This window comes from Scyliorhinus canicula, chromosome 1 (assembly GCF_902713615.1).
Source record: "Scyliorhinus canicula chromosome 1, sScyCan1.1, whole genome shotgun sequence".
In the NCBI taxonomy this organism is placed as follows: domain Eukaryota; kingdom Metazoa; phylum Chordata; class Chondrichthyes; order Carcharhiniformes; family Scyliorhinidae; genus Scyliorhinus; species Scyliorhinus canicula.
In genome coordinates, this window is record NC_052146.1 from 225,234,145 (window position 1) to 225,254,653 (window position 20,509).

The 20,509-nt window shown below is 50.9% G+C and overlaps 1 protein-coding gene across 4 annotated transcripts in view; it reads right to left on the minus strand.

Moving 5' to 3' along the window:
- ipcef1 (interaction protein for cytohesin exchange factors 1) overlaps positions 1-20,509 on the minus strand; it is a 185,309-nt gene that overhangs the window by 138,727 nt on the left and 26,073 nt on the right. The window contains exon 1 of one of the 4 annotated variants that reach the window (XM_038808472.1): positions 19,897-19,920. The exons of the other annotated variants lie outside the window; for them this stretch is intronic. Within the exon in view, the coding sequence (XP_038664400.1) occupies positions 19,897-19,905 (9 nt within the window). The 5' untranslated portion in view covers positions 19,906-19,920. Of the gene's footprint in view, positions 1-19,896; positions 19,921-20,509 lie in introns of those variants that run through there. 4 annotated transcript variants of the gene reach the window in all.

Sequence of the window (20,509 nt, forward strand, 5' to 3'; positions counted from 1 at the left end):
CCCACGTAACCCGTATACCCGTAACCCAACAAATCCCCCCATTAACCTTACACTACGGGCAATTTAGCATGGCCAATCCACCTAACCCGCACATCTTTGGACTGTGGGAGGAAACCGGAGCACCCGGAGGAAACCCACGCACACGGGGAGGACGTGCAGACTCCACAGACAGTGACCCAGCCGGGAATCGAACCTGGGACCCTGGAGCTGTGAAGAATTGATGCTAACCACCATGCTACCGTGCTACCTTCTTGAACTGTTGCAGCCCATGCGCTGTAGGTACACCCACAGTCATGTTTGGAAAGGAGATCCAGGATTTTGACCCAGCGACAGTGAAGGAACAGCAATATAGTTCCAAGTCAGGATGGTGCATGGCTTGTAGGAGAACTTCCAGGTGATGGTGTTCCCATCCGTCTGCTGCCTTTGTCCCTCTAGGAGGTAGAGGTTTGGAAGGTGCTGTTGAAGGATCCTTAGTAAGTTGCTACAGTGCATCTTGTATATAGCACACACTGCTGGTACTGTGTGACAGTGGGAGAATGAGTGAATGTTTAGGTTGGTGGATGGGGTGATCAAGCGGCTGTTTCATCCCAGATGGTGATAAGTTTGAGTGTTGTTGGAGCTGCATTCATCCAGGCAAGTGGAGAGTATTATATCACACTCCTGACTTGTGCCTTGTAGATGGTGGACAGTCTTTGCGGAAACAAGGGGCGAGATTCTCCCAAATGCGGAGAGTCGTAAAGGCTGCCATGAAACTGGCCGTGTTTTACGACAGCCTTCACGCCTCTTCCCGGGACCCGATTGTGCCCCCCCATCGGGGCTAGGAGCGGGACCCCGGGAATCACGGCATCGCGGCCTTAACGGCCATCGTTAAGGCCGCGCGCCAAGAGCCGGCTCCAACCCGTGCATGCGCGGGTGACGTCATCACGCCATTGACGGAACCCGCGCAAGCGCGGTTCCGCTTTTCTCCACCGCCGCCCGACAAGATGTGGCGGCTTGATCTTGTCGGGCGGCGGAGGGGAAATAGTGCGTCCCTTTTGGACGCAGGCCCGACGATCGGTGGGCACCGATCGCGGGCCTGTCCCCTCCCGAGCACAACGGTGGTGCTCCCGCCCCAGACAGGCCGCTGGATGCCTTAAACGGGCATCCAGCGGCCGTTGTTACGACGGCAGCAAGCAGGTGTGTTTGCTGCCGTGAAAAAACGGGCGTAAAGGCCCGTCCGCTCGGCCCATCGGCCGCGAAGAATCGCCGCTCGCTGTAAAAAACGGCGAGCGGCGATTCGTGACGTGGGTCGGGTGAGGGGGGGTGGGGGGGGTGGGGGGAGAATACCGGGAGGGCGTGAAAAATGTCGGGAGGCCCTCCCGCTATTCTCCCAACTGGCGTGGGCGGCAGAGAATCGCGCCCAAGAAGTGAGTTGCTGACCTCAGAATTACCAGCCATTGACCATGTCTTGCAGCCACAGTATTTACATGGCTGGCACATTTCAGCTTCTGGTCAATGGTAATCCAGTGACATTGATCTTCTTGGATAAGGGCACTAACTGCTTCAGTAACTGAGTTATGAATGATACCAATCATCAGCGCACTTCCCTACTTCTGACCTTATGATGGAGGAAAGGTCATTGATGAAGCTGCTGAAGATGGTTGAGCCTACAACACTACTCTGAGGAACTCCTGCGGTGATGTCCTGGAGCTGAGATAACTGACTTCCAACAACCAGAACATCTTCCTGTGTGCTAGGTATGACTCCAACCAGCAGAGAGTTTTCCCTACCCCAATTCCCATTGACTTCAAATTTTCCAGAGCTCCTTGATGCCACACTCGGTCAAATGCTGCCTTGATGGCAGTCCCTCTCAAATCGCCTTTGTTCTCTCGTTCAGTTCTTTTACCCATGTTAGGACTAAAACTGTAATGAGGTCAGAAGTCGGCTGGTCCTGGCAGAACCCAAATTGGGCATCTGTGAGCAGGTTATTACAAAGCAAGCGCCACTTGATAGCACTGTCAACGACCTCTTGATCATCAACAAATTGGTGAAAGGTGAATCTGATGGGGCAAGGTTAGTTGAATTGACGTGTTCAGCTTTTTGTGGGCAGGACAAACCTGGGCAATTTTCCACATTGTTAAGTAGATGGCAGTAATGCAGTTGTTCTGGAACAACGTGGCTAGGAGTGTGGTTAGTTCTGCCTGGCGATAGACAGAGCCCAGTCTTTGCAGAATGCAGTGCCCTCAGCTGTTTCTTGATATCACATGGAATGAATGGAATTAGCTGAAGACTGGCATGCGTGATGCTGGGGACCTCTGGAGGAGGCCGAGATGGACCATCCACTTGACTTTTCTGATTGACGATGGTCACAAATGCTTCAGCCTTGTCTTCAGCATCCATGTGCTAGGCTCCCTCATCATTGAAGATGAGGATATTTGTGGAGCCTCCTCCTCTTGTTAGTTGCCTAATTGTCCACCACCTTTCATGACTGGATGTGGCAGGACTGCAGAGCTGTGACAGACATAACCTCCTAAGAAATGTCTTGAATATTGTGAAAACAGCACAACGGTTCCTTAATGGTGTATTTTATGAACATGAGCCAATTTGGCAAGTTACTGTGCCCGTTTAGTTGTTGAGCATTTTATACAATCATAAGTATTGAGTGATTGTAAATGGACAATTGCATTTAGCATAATATTTATAGCTTTTAGGAGACCTGCTGCCACAACAAAAGGGACCATTTATTTTTCCTAATGCAGGTAATGCATTGCTTGGGTCAGTGCCAATGACGAGTCATACCCACACAACCAGCTGAGAGGGGCACAGATTGCACCAAGGTTAAATTTCCAATTTTATATTAGTTTTTTGTGCACCAATTTAAAAAACACTTATATTAAGCTTTATTTGCTCTCTATATACCTGACCAGGGAGCATAGCTCTGCATGCAGGTGCAGAAAAATACACAATCCAGCAGATCATTCTCCGGATCGGACTCTGATGTCAACAATATAAAATCCAAGGAAATCAGAGAAAGAAAAGAAACTCCTGAATGAGTTAGTTTAAACTGCTCAGTATTTAATCCTCTGACTCTCTAATCTAATCGCCTTCTTTAGAGGCTCAAAAACTTTGGCCCAAGTCCCACGATCAGGATTGGAGCCCTATTTCCAACCCTCATCGGAAAAAACAAAAAAATAATCCCCTTACCTTCCTCCCCAATCTTCCAATTGAAAATGCTGCAGAACTCAAGTCAGCATAGCAATCCTCGGAGAGAGCAGCAGAGAGAATCCGTGCAGAAGCCATGCCCCTGATAACGAAGGAAAGAGCCCACGGGATCCAAGGAAATTTGGCAAATCGGATCCAAGGTTGGCTGAGTGGCAGGAAGCAGAGGTTGATGGTCGAGGGGTGTTTTTCTGACTGGAAGCCTGTGTCCAGTGGGGTCCCGCAGGAATCAGTGTTGTGGCCCTTGCTATTTGTGGTTTACATAAATGATTTAGACTTGAATTTAGGATGATATGAAAATTGGTGGGGTGGTAAATAGTGAGGAGGATAGCCTTAGAGTACAGGAGGATATAGTCAGACTGGTCAGATGGGCTGATCAGTGGCAAATGGAATTCAATCCAGATAAGTGTGAGGTGATGCACTTGGACAGGACAAACTAGGCAAGGGAATGCATGATGAATGCACGATCCTGGGAAGCACCGAGGATCAGACCTTGGTGTGCATGTACATCCATCCCTTAACGTAGCAGGTAGATAAAGTGAATAAGAGGACATCTGGTATACTTGCCTTTATTAGCCGAGACATATTTAAGAGCAGGGAGGTTATTCTGGAACTATATAAAATGTTGATTAGGCCACAGCTAGAGCATTGTGTGCAGTTCTGGATCCACATTCTCGGAGGGATATGATAGCACTGGAAAGGGTGCACAGGAAATTTACCGGTATGTTGCCTGGACTGTAGAGTTTTTGCTATGAAGAGAGATTTGATAGACAGGGGTTGTTTTCTTTAGAGCAGAGGAAACTGAGGGGAAACATGATTGAGATGTATAAAATTATCAAGGCATAGATAGAGTAGACAGAAAGAAACCTTCCCTTTTGCTGGAAGGATCAATAACCCCCCTCCCTCCACCGCTGACGTCTTAACTATCCTTGAACAAGTCAATAAAATGTCTTCCATCTCCCGGCAAGCTCCATCACAGACACACTCAAGGCAAACGTGATTTTTTTTCCAGTTTAAGAAACTCGGCCAGGTCGCTCCCCCACACCCCCGGCTTCGGCGACCTCAAGTCCCTCCACTCCAGCAAAATCCATCTCCAGGCTACCCCATGATCGACTGATCCAATCTCGGCTTGATAATCTTTTAAAATCTCCCCCCCATGGGCAGCACGGTGGCGCAGTGGGTTAGCCCTGCAGCCTCACGGCGCCGAGGTCCCAGGTTCAATCCCGGCTCTGGGTCACTGTCTGTGTGGAGTTTGCACATTCTCCCCGTGTTTGCGTGGGTTTCGCCCCCCACAACCCAAAGATGTGCAGGCTAGGTGGATTGGCCACGCTAAAGTGCCCCTTAATTGGAAAAAATGAATTGGGTACACTAAATTTGTTTTTTAAAAATCTCCCCCCCAACCCCATAATCAACTGTTGTGAGTCCAGGTCCAGGATTTTACCCAACACCCGCCTCATGAATTTGACATCGTCCCAATTTGGGGCATACAAGTTCACCAGAACCACTGGCATCCCCTCCAATTTCCCACTCACTATCATAAACCTTCCCCCCCCATATCCGGCACTGTATTCCCCACCTCAAGCGCTACCCACTTGTTTATCAGCACCGCCACTCCCCACATCTTCATATCCAACCCAGAGTGAAAAACCTGTCCAACCCACCCTTTCCTCAGCTGGTCTGGTCCCCAATCTTCAAATGCGTTTCCTGTAGAAATGCCGCACCCGCCTTTAAACTCCTCAGGTGTGCGAACATGCGCGACCGATTGACAGGCCTATTCAGCCCTCTCACATTCCATGTGACCAGCCTGGTTGGGGGGCAGCCTGGTCAACGGGCACCCCACCCCCTCCCCCGCCGATCAACCAAACCCCTTCTTGGGCCAGCCCCTGGCCCACGTCCTGTAACCCGCCAGGCCTGCTCTCGGATGTCCATCGTCACCAACTCCCTCCTATTGCACATCAAAAGCCCCACCCCCATCAGCAGTTGCCCCCAACCCCTAAACAAAACAACAAACCCATCCACCTCTAAAACTTTAACCACCTGATCACCCCCCACTGCGCTGCCATGAACTAGCTCGCCCAGCTAGCCTGGCAGCCACCGCCCATGGCGCCAAGCACCCTACCCCCCACCGATTCACCTCCCCCTAGCTCGCACACTGCCATAGTGTAAACAACAATAGCAATGAAAAGAAGAAAAAAAGAAAAGGTGCGCTCACCGTTCACTGTCCTCCGGCCTCCCACCAAGAATCCCATAAAAAAGCTAAACAACTCCGAAGAGAAGAGAGGTTCTCCCCTCCCTAACCATCACCCCAAAAAGAACACAAAGCAACACAACAAAAAGAGGGTCAGGGAGAACCAACACCACCTCACATTCCCTCCAAAGTTCACTGTCCTCCCTCTCCTGCAAGTTCATTGTCTCTCAGGAACTCCATTGCCTTCTGCAGTGTTCAGAAACAATGCTCGCGGTCGTTATAGGTTTTCAAAGACAGGCCGGGTACAGCACCCCAAACCTCATATCCTTCTTAAAGAGGGCAGCCTTGACCCGGTTGAATTCAGCTCTCATCTTTGCTAGTTCCACGCCCAAGTCCTGATATGCCCAGAGCTCATTACCTTCCCAGGTACATCTCCTCGTCTGCCTGGCCCACCGCAAGATCTTCTCTTCATCCAAAAACCGGTGGATCCTCACCACCATTGCAACTCATTTGCCTGCAACTTCCTCAGCAGCGTCCCAAGTGCCCGATCGACCTCCAGGGGCCGGGTCGAAGGCCGCCTCCCAAATTAGCTGCGCCAACATCTTCGCCACAAAAGGGTCTGTGTCCGCTCCCTTGATACCCTCTGGCATCCCCACTATTTTCAGATTCTGCCTCTGGGAGCGATTCTCCAGATCCTCCGCTTTCTCCTTGAGCTGCTTCTGGGTCTCCCTCAACATCCCAGTTTCGGCCGCCAACGAGGTAAGCTGCTCCTCATGCTCCCCCACTGCCTCCTCCACCTCTGGATCACCTGGCTTCGAGTTTCCAGCCTCAGCTCCACACGGTCGATCTCCACTTTCACCGTGGGTACCATCTTCGCCAGGTACTCCTGAGCCTCCCTCCTCTGTTGGCTGAACTTTTCATTGCGAAAGTCCACCAACTGCTCCATCAACAATTGGGCTGGTAGGGCCAACACTCTACCATTTCCCCACTGTGTCACATGAAGTGTTTATTGCTCTTGCAGTTCCTTTCTTCTAGACCCACTTCTGGTCCGCAGATCCATCCACTCAACTCACCAGTGGAGTATAGCTTTCCTCCACCACCTTTGCACCTTTTTGATAGGTTGCAGGAGGCTTAGAGGGGATTTGAGGAAAATCTTTTTCACCCAGAGGGTCTCAGGAGTCTGTAACTCACTGCCTGAAAGGCTGGTGGAGGCAGAGACCCTCACAACATTTAAGAAACATTTAGATGTGCACTTGTGATGCCAAGGCACATAAGACAATGGGCCAAGTGCTGGAAAGTGGAATTAGAATAGTTAGGTGGTTGCTTTTGACCAACGCAGACATGATAGCCAAAGGACCTTTTCTGTGCTGTAGACATCTATGACCACATACGGCAGTAGCTGCTGTACTCTGTTAAGAGTAAATGTCTAAAAGCTTCTAAGTGTGTTAGTGAAAGAGTTCAGGAGTGAACGGGTGAACGTGTGGTGTGTAAGGTGGTAAACTGGATTAGGTGGCACATGGGTAGGGTGATGAGATAAGATCAAGGGGAAAACTGGGGATAAAGTAGGGGTTGTTGGATAGTGGAGGCTTGTCAGGTCAGGTTGGGTACCGCGGGGCGCTGGGTAGAGAGCGTATCATCGGCAAACATGACCTATAGTCTGGAGGGTGCGTTGCCCATAGCTAGTGCAAATGTCAAGGATATCTTTTAAGAACCTAGAAAGTGATGAGGAAAATCCAATGTTGTGGTCCATATTGGGAGCAGTGACAGAACAAAAGAGCTCCTGCTGAAGGATTATCAGAAGTAGGAACCAATTTTTTGTAAAAAAAGAGAGGATCTCAGATGTGGTAATCTTAGCATTATTATATGAGCCACATACTAATTAATACAGAGATTGGCAGATCAGGAAAGAGAAATATGCGGCCGTTGTGAGAAGGATATCCATTTCATGAGCAAGGTAAATACAAATTGCAATGTGAATGAAGTGCATTGTTACCAGAAGAGGAAGTTGAGAATTTGATGAGACTGGACGTTCAGTGCAAAGGAGGAAGGAAGTACTGGTTTTTGCTTTCCACACTTGTAATCATTGTAGTTAGTTGAGTCAGATATTAGTTAAAACTAGAAACCTATATAAGTACTTAGACTAATTAAATTAGTTTAGAAAAGTGAATTAATTGCAAAGAACTTTAATAATTAAAAATATATAAAACATGTTTGTGACAATGGTGTGCCGCATCTAGAAGATGTAGAGGTTTGTGGAGAGCAGAGTCATCCCTAGCAATGTACGCAAGTTGAGGAACTTCAGCTTAGAACGATCAAGCTGGAATTTGAGTTAAAGACATTGGAATGTGTCTAGCAGTACAGGAAGCCATTCAAGTGAAGGTAGTGTAAAGAACTGTAGGAGTGACAGGGGAAGGTCTTGGCAGCCACGACTAGGCTGTTTCAACCCACTCTTTAAATTTAGAGGACAAGGAAACCAGGACTAAACAAAGGGGAGTAAGAAAAGTGAGGCAGAGAATCCAAGGACCCGAGATTCGGCGGGGGCGGGAATCGCACCGCGCCGGTCGGCGGCCCCCCCCGCGCCGGTCGGCGGGGCCCCCCCGTGGCGATTCTCCGGCCCGCGATGGGCCGAAGCCCCGCCACTGACTAGCCTCTCCCACCGGCGTGGATTAAACCACCCACCTGACCGGCGGGATTGGCGACGCGGGTGGGTGCCGGGGTCCTGGGGGGGGGGGGGAGGGTGACAGGCCGATCTGACCCCGGGGGGTGCCCCCACAGTGGCCTAGCCCGCGATCGGGGCCCACCGATTGACGGGCGGGCCTGTGCCGTGGAGGCACTCTTTTTCTTCCGCCTTCGCCATGGTCTTCACCATGGAGGAAGCGGAAGAGACCCCCTCCTCTGCGCATGCACCAGTATGACGTCAGCAGCCGCTGAGGCTCTGGTGCATGCACGGATTTACGTCGGCCGGCGAAGTCCTTTCGGCCCCGGCTGGCGTGGTGCCAAAGGCCGTTCACGCCAGCCGGCGGAGTGGTTCCCACTCCGGCGCGGGCCTAGCCCCTCAATGTGAGACTTCTGCACCTTTGGGGCAGCCCGACGCCGGAGTGGTTCATGCCACTCCAACACGCCGGGACCCCCCACCCCGCCGGGTAGGGGAGAATCCCGGCCCAGATTCAAACAGGGCACAGTGAAAAATATTGGGCGTGAGATTATGGCGCTAACAATTGCACTCAAAGACGAGAGACAAGTACAATCGAGGCTTTATTGCTGTGTGATGCTATTCCTCCGGCTGCAACTATAGACTAGGGTCTGAGTGACTCACACGCATATTTATACACAAGCTCCCTGTGGGCGGAGCTAGCCGGCAGGGGCTTACCAGAGGAATCTGTATTACAGGTACAGCCATACATCCCCCTACTGCAAGTATGCATAACTACAGTGGTTATCTCACCACAGAGACAAGTCATTTTTTTCAATTAAGGGGCAATTTAGCATGGCCAATCTACCTAACCTGCACATCTTTGGCTCATGGGGCGAAACCCACGCAAACATGGAAAGAATGTGCAAACCCCACACGGACAGTGACCCAGAGCCGGGATCGAACCTGGGACCTAGGCGCCGTGAGGCAGCAGTGCTGCTCTGTAGTTTCCTCTATTAAGATTCTGGTCCCCAGTCTCAGAATCAACTACTTCATTCTGCACCTTGATGAAAATTTTAATCATGTTATGGTGGCTCATCCCCCAGAGGTCTCGCACAACTAGATAGTCAATGATTCCGTTCTCATCACACGGTACCCAGTGGAGGATGGCCTGTTCTCCAGTTGGTTCTTCAATGTATTGGTCCAGAAATCCATCCTATATACACTCCAGGAATTCCTCCTCTGTGGCATTGTGGCTAATTTGATTTGCCCAATCTGTATGCAGATTAAAATCACCCATAATTACACATGTTCCTTGAGCGCATTAGTCTCTAATTTCCAGTTTAATGCCATTCCCAACATCACCACTGCAGTTTGGGGGTCTATATATGATGCCCATTAATGTTTTTGCCCTTTGGTATTTCTCAGCTCTACCCATACAGCTTCCATGTTGTTAGAGCTAATGGGCGGAATTCTCCGACCTCCCGTGGGCCGGAGAATCGCCGGGGGGGGGGGGGGGGGGCGTGAATCCCGCCCCTGCCAGCTGCCGAGTTCTCTGGCGCCTGGGTTTTGGCGGGGGCGGAAATCGCGCTGCGCCAGTCGGCGGCTGCTGGCAGCGGCAACCCCGGTGAATCTCCGGCCCACGACGGGCTGACGGTTTTAGGCCAGTCCCGCAGGCATAAATTAGACCTGGTACTTACCAGCGGGACCTGGCTCTGCGGGCGGCCTCCAGGGTCCTCGGGGGGCGCGGGGGGATCTGGCCCCAGGGGGTGCCCCCACAGTGGCATGGCCCGCGATCGGGGCCCACTGATCCGCAGACGGTGGGGGCACTCTTTCCCTCTGCACCGGCTGCTGTGGACCTCCGCCATGGCTGGTGCAGAAACGAACCCCTCTGCGCATGTGCTCCCATGCATGCGCCAACCCACGATGGCCGGTGGAGACCCTTCGGCCCGGTTGGCGCGGCGCCAAGCCCCTTCTCTGCCGGCTGGCGGCTGCCGGTGCCGGCCTAGCCCCTAAAGGTGCGGAGGATTCCGCACCTTACAGGCAGTCCGACGCCGGAGTGGTTCACGCCACTCCTTGGCGGCGGGGCCCCCCACCCTGCCGGGTAGGGGAGAATCTCGACCAATATCCTTCCTCACTATTGCAGGAATTTCCTCTTTAATTAGCAATGCAACCCCATTGCCTTTTTGTCTGTCTCTCCCAAATACTGAATATCCCTGGGCATTCAGTTCCCATCCCTGTTTACCCTGCAGCCTTGCCTCTATAACCCCGATTATATCACACCCATTTATGTTTATTTGCGCGATGAGTTCATTTGCTTTATTATGAATGCTTCGCGCATCAAGGCACAAAGCCTTTAAGCTTTTCAATTGACCACAGAAGCGAAGTTGTCGTCCGAAACTAAAGGCCATAATAGACAAGATGTTTCCCCAGCAGCTCAGGTACAGAAAGGAAGCTGTGGGCTCTTATACCCTGCCTTACAGGGCGGAGCTACCTTACAGCTCTACCCAATGGGTGACTAGTGTTACATACCATTGGGCCAATGAGCAGCGAGCCTTTTCCACCAATGGTCTCTCAGCATTGCTAGTTACCGGGGGGGGGGGGGGGGGGGGGGGTGGGGGGTGGCGACTTGGTCGCCCGACCATAACTGGTGGTCCGCCAGGGTTGAATAGCATACTGGTAGTATGACTGCTGAGGTACTGCGCTACCTTCGTACTGCGTCTGCCCACTGGCCCATAACTATTTACAAAGACGCAATACAGTTTTGCAATTACACAATTTGCCATGTACATGTCACATTAAAAGGTTTATATACAGTTCATAGCGACACAATCAGACGGTCAGGGGCCTTGGTTATCCTTTGCGATCGATGGAGCTTCGGCGGAGACGTCGGTGGAGGTGCAGGCGTCTGTGACTCTGGGAGCACGGATCCAGGCCCTGTAGCGGCTTCAACACCCCTAGATGGCGCTGGTGAGGGTGGCTGACCCGGGGAGGGGGCATCCTGACCTCCAGATGGCGCTGGTGGGGAGGTTGACTGGCCAGTGAAGGGGGCGTCTGTAGAGTGCTGCGATGGGCGGAGGGGTCCAGGCAGGGACAGCGGGAAAAATGGTTGTCCAGGGCAGGGGGCGACAGTGAAGTGCGCTGGTCCTGGGGGGTGTGGGGGGGTGGTTGCAAGGGTGGGGATCCGGCGGGCGCCAGGTCCCGTAGGGAGACCATGTCTTGTCGGCCGTCGGGGTGCTCCACGTACGCGTACAGGGGGCTAGTGTGGAGTAAATGGACCCTCACGACCAACGGGTCCGACTGGTGCGCCCGCATGTGTTTCCGGAGCAGGATGGGCCTGGGGGCTGCCAGCCAGGTCGGGAGCGAGGTCCCTGAGGAGGACTTCCTAGGGAAGACAAGGAGACGTTTATGAGGCGTTTGGTTAGTTGCAGTGCAGAGCAGAGACCGGATGGAGTGGAGGGCGTCTGGGAGGACCTCCTGCCAGCGGGGGACTGGGAGATTCCTGGACCGTAGGGTCAGTAGGATGGTCTTCCAGACCATTCCGTTCTCCCTCTCAAGCTGTCCGTTACCTAGGGGGCTGTAACTGGTTGTCCTGCTTGAGGCAATGCCCTTGCTGAGCAGGAATTGACGCAGTTCGTCACTTATATCACTGTGTATGTAGGCGGGGAATCCGAACAGGGAGAAAATGCTGTGGAGGGCTTTGATGATGGTGGTTGTGGTCATGTCGGGGCAGGGGATGGCGAACGGGAAGCGGGAGTACTCGTCGATCACGTTGAGGAAGTACGTGTTGTGGTTGGTAGAGGGGAGGGGACCTTTGAAGTCCATGCTGAGGCGTTCAAAGGAACGGGAAGCCTTTATCAGATGCGCTTTCTCCGGACGGTAGAAATGCGGCTCACACTCTGCGCAGATATGGTAGTTCCTAGTGACTGTTCTGACCTCCTCGATGGAGTGGGGCAGGTTGCGGGTCTTTACGAAATGGAAGAAACGAGTGACGCCCGGGAGGCAGAGGTCCTCGTGAAGGGCTCGGAGGCGGTCCACTTGTGTGTTGGCACATGTGCCGCGGGACAGGGCATCAGGAGGCTCGTTTAGCTTCCCGGGACGATACAGGATCTCGTAGTATAGTTGAATAATTTGATCCTCCACCGCACGATCTTATCGTTCTTTATCTTGCCCCGCTGTGCATTGTCGAACATGAAGGCTACCAACCGTTCTTCCGTGAGGAGGGTAAACCTCCTGCCGGCCAGGAAATGGCTCCAATGTCGCACAGCTTCTACTATGGCCTGTGCTTCCTTCTCGACCGAGGAGTTGCGGATTTCGGAAGCATGGAGGGTCCGGGATGGCTAGGCGGTCGGTGCTAAACACGCATTTATCCTTGTTATACGTAAGGTTAAGGATTTTCGCGGTCTGGAGGAGTTTTCGGAGGTTGGTGTCGTGGTCCTGCTGGTCGTGGCCACAGATGGTGACATTATCGAGATACGGGAATGTTGCCCGTAAAATGTAGCGGTCAACCATTTGGTTCATCTCTCGCTGGAAGACCGAGACTCCATTAGTGACACCGAAAGGAACACTTAAAAAGTGGTAGTGCCGCCCATCTGCCTCGAAGGCAGTGTACTTGCGATCACTCGCGCGGATGGGGAGTTGGTGGTAGCCGGACTTAAGGTCCACCGTGGAGAAGACCTTGTATTGCCCGATCCTGTTTACCAGGTCGGATATGCGGGGGAGAGGGTACGCATTCAGCTGCGTAAACCTGTTGATGGTCTGACTGTAGTCTATGACCATTCTATTCTTCTCCTCGGTCTTTACCACCACTACTTGAGCTCTCCAGGGACTGTTGCTAGCCTCGATGACCCCTTCCCTCAGGAGCCGCTGGACCTCGGACCTGATGAATGTCCGACCCTGGACACTACCGTCTGCTCCTGGTAGCGGGTTTGCAATCCGGGGTGAGGTTTGCAAACAGGGAGGGGCGATTGACCTTGAGGGTCGCGAGGCTGCAGACAGTGAGGGGGGGTATAGGGCCGCCGAATTTGAAAGTTAGACTTTGGAGGTTGAACTGGAAGTCTAACCCTAGGAGAGAAGGCTGCAGCAGAGGTGGGGGAAGACGTAGATCCTGTAATTCTTAAACTCCCTCTCTTGGACCGTGAGGTTCGCTACACAATACCCTTTTATTGCAACAGAATGGGAGCCAGAGGCCAGGGCGATTTTTTGATTTACGGGGTGGACAGGAAGAGAACAGCGCCTTACCGTCTCAGGGTGTATAAAGCTGTCCGTACTCCCAGAGTCAAGCAGACAGGACGTCTCGTGCCCGCTGATCAATACAGTCGTCGTTGCTGTGGAAAAGGTGCGGAGTCAAGACTGCTCCAAGGTCACCGATGCCAATCGTGGTAGGAGTTCAGAATCGTCTTCGGGTGGTGTGTGGTCACCCGTGCTGGGGTCCTTAGAGCCGGACCAAGATGGCGGCGCCTACTGGTCGCACATGGCTGGGGGTGGACAAAATGGCGGCGTCCATCCCTCGCACGTGGCGTCGGCATGGCAAGATGGCGGCGCCCGGAGGCCCCACGTGGCGCTGTGGGAGGAAGATGGCGAAGATCGTGGGCTGCTCGGGGCCCGTGGAGAGGGTTGGAGCGGCAATCCACACTCGCCGTCCGGAACCGCAGCGACCGCCCGGGCCTGGCAGACTGCCTTGAAATGGCCCTTTTTGCCGCACCCCTTACACAATGCCAAACGGGCTGGGCAGCATTGTCGGGGGTGTTTTGCCTGCCCGCAGAAATAGCAACGGGGCCCAGTGGGGTTGTTGGGGCGCCTCGCAGCGCAGGCTTGAGGCGACTCAGGGTCCCCTGGGGGGATTCCATGCTGCTCGGGGGGTCACCGCGCGGTCGGGGGCGTAGGCGTGGGCATTTCGGGAGGCCACGTCCAGTGAATCGGCGAGGGCCCGTGCCTCCTTGAGGCCCAGAGTTTCTTTCTCAAGCAGTCTCTGGCGGATTTGTGGGGACAGCATACCCACAACAAAAGCGTCCTGGATCAGTAGTTCAGTATGTTCGTTAGCTGAAACTTGTGGGCAGCTGCAGTTCCTCCCTAGCACGAGGAGCGCACGATAGAACTCGTCTAGTGACTCACCAGGGTTCTGCCGTCTCGTTGCCAGTAGGTGCCGGGCGTAGACTTGGTTTACTGGGTGGATATAATGTCCTTTGAGCAGTTCCATTGCGGAATCGTAGTCCGCAGTGTCCTCGATGAGCGTGTAGATGTCCGGGCCCATTCTCGAGTGCAGGATCTGTAGTTTCTGCTCCCTCGTAGGTGTGCTTCCTGCCGTGCCGAGGTAGCCATTGAAACATGCTAACCAGTGTTTAAAGGTTGCTGCTGCATTAGCCGCGTGGTGGCTGAGTTGTAGTCACTCCGGCTTGATGCGGAGCTCCATCCTTTAAAACATGTCTATTAAATTGATGCACTATCAATTGACCACAGAAGCGAAGTTGTAGTCCGAACTGAAGGCTTTAATAGACAAGATGTTTCCCCAGCAGCTCAGGTACAGAAAGGAAGCTGTGGGGAACACACGGGCTCTTATACCCCACCTTACAGGGCGGAGCTACCTTACAGCTCTAACCAATGGGTGACTTGTGTCACATACCATTGGGCCAATGAGCAACGAGTCTTCTCCACCAATGGTCTCTCAGCATTGCTAGTTACCGTAATACCTCTAGTCATACTACCACAGTGTCACTCCCAATATTTTTAACTGTGCCCTGTTTGAATCTGGCCCTTGGATTCTCTGCCTCACTTTTCTTTGTTTTTGTCCTGGTTTCCTTGTCCTCTGACTTCTTGGGTAGGTTACCATCCGGCTGCCATTTTTGTTTAAACCCTCCCCAACCCCTGTAGCAAATACTCCCCCTGGGACATCAGTCCTGGTCTTGCCCAGGTGTAACTCGTCCAGTTTGTACTGGTCCCACCTTCCCCAGAACCAGTCCCAATGCCCCAGGAATCTGAAACCCTTCCTCCCCTCACACCATCTCTTCAACCACGTATTCATCTTTTTTCTGCCTGACTAAACTAGAGATGCTAATCCAAAACGAGGAAGCAGATATCGGGAGAATAGCAAATACAACTGCTAAAGAAACAGAATGGCAACTAAATAACGCTGAAAATAAACAATGGGATGGGATTAGCCATAAAAATAGGTGTAGACTACAGACTACCTAATAGTGAAAAGGACGTGGAGGAAGAAATGTGAAAAAAAAATGTAAATATGCATGCAAAATGAAGAAAGACAGAAATAATCCTGCAAAATTTTAATGTACCCCAAATAAAGTGGCAAGATGAGACAGCAAAATTGATACATGGGCCGGGATTCTCCCCTACCCGGCAGGGCGGGGGGTCCCGGCGTAGTGGAGTGGTGGCAACCACGCCTGCGTCGGGCCTCCCCAAAGGTGCAGAATTCTCCGCACCTTTAGGGGCTAGGCCCGCGCCGGAGTGGTTCGCGCTACGTCGCCCGGCGCGGGGCTGGCCGAAAGGCTTTCGCCGGTCCGCGCATGCAGCGGTGCGTCAGCGGCCGCTGACGTCACCACCGGCGCATGCGCAGTGGAGGGGGTCCCTTCCGCCTCCGCCATGGTGGAGGCCGTGGCGGCGGCGGAAGTAAAAGAGTGCCCCCACAGCACTGGCCTGCCCGCCGATCGGTGGGCCCCGATCGCAGGCCTGGCCACCGTGGGGGCACCCCGTGGGGTCCGATCACCCCGCGCCCCCCCAGGACCCGGGGGCCCGTTCGCGCCGCCAATCCCGCAGGCACAGAGGTGGTTTAAACCACGTCGGCGGGATTGGCCTGTCAGCGGCGGGACTTCGGCCCATCGCGGGCCGGAGAATCGCCGCGGGGTCACGGCGATCGTTGGGTCGTGATTCCCGCTCCCGCTGATCTCCGGGTGGCGAAGAATTCCGGCCACGGAGGGGGCGGGATTTACGCCGGCCCCGGGCGATTCCCCAACCCTGCGGGGGGGTCGGAGAATTCCGCCCATGGAATGGAGCTTTTTTACTGTGTGCAAGACTCTCACCCAGTATGTTAAAAAAGAACAAGGGAGCACTGTTGAAATTGGTGATGGGAAATGAACTAGAACAGCCAAGAGTGATAAGTGCAGGGAACACTTAGGTAATATTGTTCATAGCACGGTAAGATTTAAATCAAGGATCAAAAAGCGCACAAGTAAGAAAGGTCAAAGTAAGACATAAAGGTGGAAAAAGGTATGAAGTGGAATAGAGAAGTATTTAAATTATGATCAATAGCAATCAGGAAAAATATATTGCACTAAAAAGCCAGCTGATTAAGACACCCAAGGATAAATAGTCAAGAAAAAAAACAATAAACTAACTATATGGACAACAAGGAAAGGGCGGCAAAAGGGAATATTAAAAGTTTAAGAAAGCAAAAAAACAACCAGGAAGACAAAAAAAAAAACCACAAAATTAAATTATCAAGGAATATAAAATAAAATTGGGAGGCATTCCAGAGACAGAAGCAATGAGAAAAAAGTTAGGATACGGACAGAGTTACCGAGAGATACAAATGATAAATGTACGGTTATGGTGTGGAAGTAGCAAAGATAATTATTTTGCCTTGGTATTAACTGTTGTGTATTGCACTGATGAGACTAACACATTCTCAGCCACAGGGAGCCTTTATTGAACAATATTATTTACATCTCCCAGAGAAAATAGCAGAGTGGGCAATATAAAAATAGCTAGGATCTTGTAATGATGCTTCTCACTTCCAAAACAAATTATACATTAACATGTAACATATAAGTTCCACGAATACAATATGATTAAGCCAAAATCAACATGACCTGAAACTTTTAACAGCTTATTTAAAGGAGGTCATGTTAAACTTTCACAGAACACTGGTTTGGCCTCAACTGGAATATTCTGTTCAGTTATGGGTGCCACACTTTAGGAAAGCTGTGAAGGCAATCGTGAGAGTGCAGATTCACAAAATGGTTCCAGGGATGAGGGACTTCCGTTAGGTAGATAGACCGGAGAAGCCAGAACTGGTTTCCTTGGCGAAGAGAAGGTGGAGAGGATATTTGATAGAGGTATTTGATGCACTATCAATTACGACGAGATGAGAGTAGAGAGTAATCGAGACTTTATTATGCAGAGATATGTGGCCTCCTGCAGCTGCTGCCGAAATGGCTGCAGCTCGGTGAGGACACACATTTATACTCCACCTACTGGGCGGAGCCAGCAGGCAGGGATCTACCCCCATACCTCTAGTACAGGAGCCTTACTGTATTACATCTCATCTCATGTATATGATATATAAAAACAGTGGTGACTACCACAGTATTCAAAATCATGAGCGATCTGGATGGATAGGGAAAAACTGTTCCCATTTGTGGAAGGATCGAGAACAAGAGGCGCAGGCTTAGAGAAGCAATGGAGATATGAGGCAAAATGTTTTCATGCAATGAGTTGTTGGGATCTGGAGTGCACTATGTTAAGCAAAGATATTAAGGGAAATGGGCCACAGATCACCCACAATCTAATTAAGTGGTGAGACAGGCTCAAAGGGCTAAATGGCCTACTCCTGTTCCTAATTTCCGATGCCAAGTAATGAAAATAACTTATTTCATTTTTCTTCTTACGTGCATTCAATTAAACTATCAAGCACTTTCTCTTTGGGTATCTCCTTCCATTTCTGTTAGTTTGGTTCTATTTTCTCACAATTTCAGGTTTGATATAAACTCCACTTAATGGTTGGGACTGGGGCATTGATTGAATTGGCTCGATCAAAGAACTTGGGCAGGATTCTCTGTCCTGCCGCACCAGTTTCCTGGTGCGGTGCACAACCGCCGGCAGCGGGATCCCCTGTCCCAGCAGCTGGCCAATGGGGTTTCCCATTGTGGGCACCCCCGCGCCGTCGGGAAATCCGCGGGTGAGTGCGCTGCCGGCGAAGCGGAGGATCCTGCTGATGGAGAATCCATTGCCATGACTTTACTCTGCTGGATTCTGTGATATCAGTAAACTTGCAGTTCCTTTTTGACTTTCACTTTTGGCAGCAAATTGGTCTATAGGAGGTTTTTCATGCTCTTCCTTTGTCAGATGTTTGTTTTAAGCAAACGAGCTACACAACATTGTCCAATCTTCACTAGATATGTGAATGTTCCTAGCCTCTTTATAACAATTCCAGTTACATACTTCTCCTAATCACCTCAATGGTTTTCACTATGACTGCCTGACCAAGTTTTATGTCTGAGGTATCATGACTCAGTCACTTTGTCTTTTCCCTTTCTTTGTGATTGATATCAGGCTTTAGCAAACTAAACCTTGTCCTAGCAGATGTTTAAGCACAAACCTGTGCGGTGAGCAAACGATTCGAGACTGTGTCGAAAGGAAACATGGAAATTACTGGCCAGTTAGCCACTTTGCAGGTAACTCTTTATATTCTGTATATTCCTGTGTGCAACACCGTTCGGTGCTAGGTTATATGGCAATATTAGAGACTCAACATTTATCAACTTGGCATAGCTATCAACCAAATCAAGGTACACTTTCCCTTGAACCTCAAAGAAGGTGCCATGTACACATTCCTGTGGTTTTCATGCGTTTGACCATGGAATGAAAGGAACCTCAGTTGAATCATTTCTCATTCTGAGACAGATCTCACAACTTTTCACTCCCTCTTCAATATCTCTATTTATCTATCTTTGGGCAGCAGAAACAGCTTCCAACTATTGTTTAAACACATGCTATCCCTGGGCACTTTTAATGAGCTTCCTCGAACATGGGGGACACACCCATATTGATGTCCCAATCTCTCGCTACAACACGGGGTTCCGGAGAGTTGTAAAAAACGGGGCTATGTGCAGTCTCGGCCGTGCATTCCCTGTTCAGGCCCCTTATTGAAAGCCAGTCGCGGTGAATAGCCATATGTTTCTCAGCACTGTGAGTGTCGGCAAACACGCAGCTAAATGCTCTCACTTGGGGACTTTGTTCCCTTTTGGGAAGATCGTGTGCTAAGTGTTCCTGCCAGGACTGAGTAACATGTGATTCGCGATTTGGGGCATGCCAATACGTCAGCACTCTGACGGTGCAAATTGAAAGCAGTTCCCGGCCCAGCGGCCAGTATAACCGCTCGGGTCACAATTATTGCAAAAGTGCCTGACAGCACTCCACTTACCACACACTCACTGCAGCCAAGAAGATGGCTCAGAAAAGACCTTTGCCTAAGAGGGGCGGAGCATGAAGTGTCCAACCCGCTAATGATATTTAAATCCATGCAAATGATGGTGTTGCATGGGTCTGCTGGCGTGGGGCTCAAACTTCAATAACGCCGCCATTGAGGGACTGGAGCGAAGTGACTGAATCGGCAACAAACGCAAACAGTGATTTTTCTATTGCGCGCTATTCCCGCTGCCAACGTCACAAAGTGGAGAATTAAGCCCGTGGACTTTAATGTCACTTTCCCGGTCTTACTGCTAATCAGAATGTCATCTACGAAGCGGCACACTCCTTTTATCCCACTTAGTGCCTGATCCATCATGCTCTGGAACACTATAGGAGCAGTAGACACTCAAACTGGTGCCACTCTTTTCCTGAATGCCTTTCCATTGGCTAAATTAGAAAGCAGATTTTTCTCTGGCAGCCAGTGGGTACGTATCATTCTCAAGCACTTGATTTACCATTTGTTTATCATTTCCACAAATCCAAACGGACCTGTTCCTTGAACCATCAAAATGAGTACATCCCATTCACTGTTCTTCACCTTCATAATTGCCCATGTTTTTTCTAATCTATTCAGCCCTTTGCTTACTTCTTCTAACTGCATGTAAACCACTGATTGAACCTTGCAAAATGTCAGCTGTACATTGTCCTTTATTTCAACCAGCCTTGTGATGCCTACCTTTATCATTTTGTCCTCCTTGTTCAAAGATCGCTTTGTGCTCTCTCAGCAGTTCCTCAATGACAGACGTCTTACTGACCCCTGCTGTAAATAACTCAGCCCTATTTAACCGTATTTTCTTAAGCCAATTTCTTGCCATCGGTCAGACTTTGTTTCCTCCTCCTACTGGAAGTCAAGTAATAGAATGTGCTATTGTATTTCACCCCATCACTAACTTGATCTAACACTGGAATATTGTTTCTAGTTAGACAGTTTTTCAACAGGTTTGCGCAAGAGGATGTGACTTAGGGATTTCTTGTGCTTGCTTTCTGAGATAACACAGCTGCAACTGTATCAACAATGAAAATAAGTTGTGCGTTACTGTGGACGCTGGAATTATAACTTCAGCCCTATTACTCTCATCTTCCATGTTTGGTTTCTCTTGTTTTCGGAGAGCAAAGCTTGATCTTCCGGTTCAATAACATCAAATTATTTACAAATTTATCACATGCACATTTGAGGATTCCCAGGCTGCTAAACTAGCTTTAGATCTACCATAACCTCGACCTGCTACATGGCTGTGACCTTTTACATGAACTGTTTCCTCTACGCCGCCTGACTATGATGGACTTTC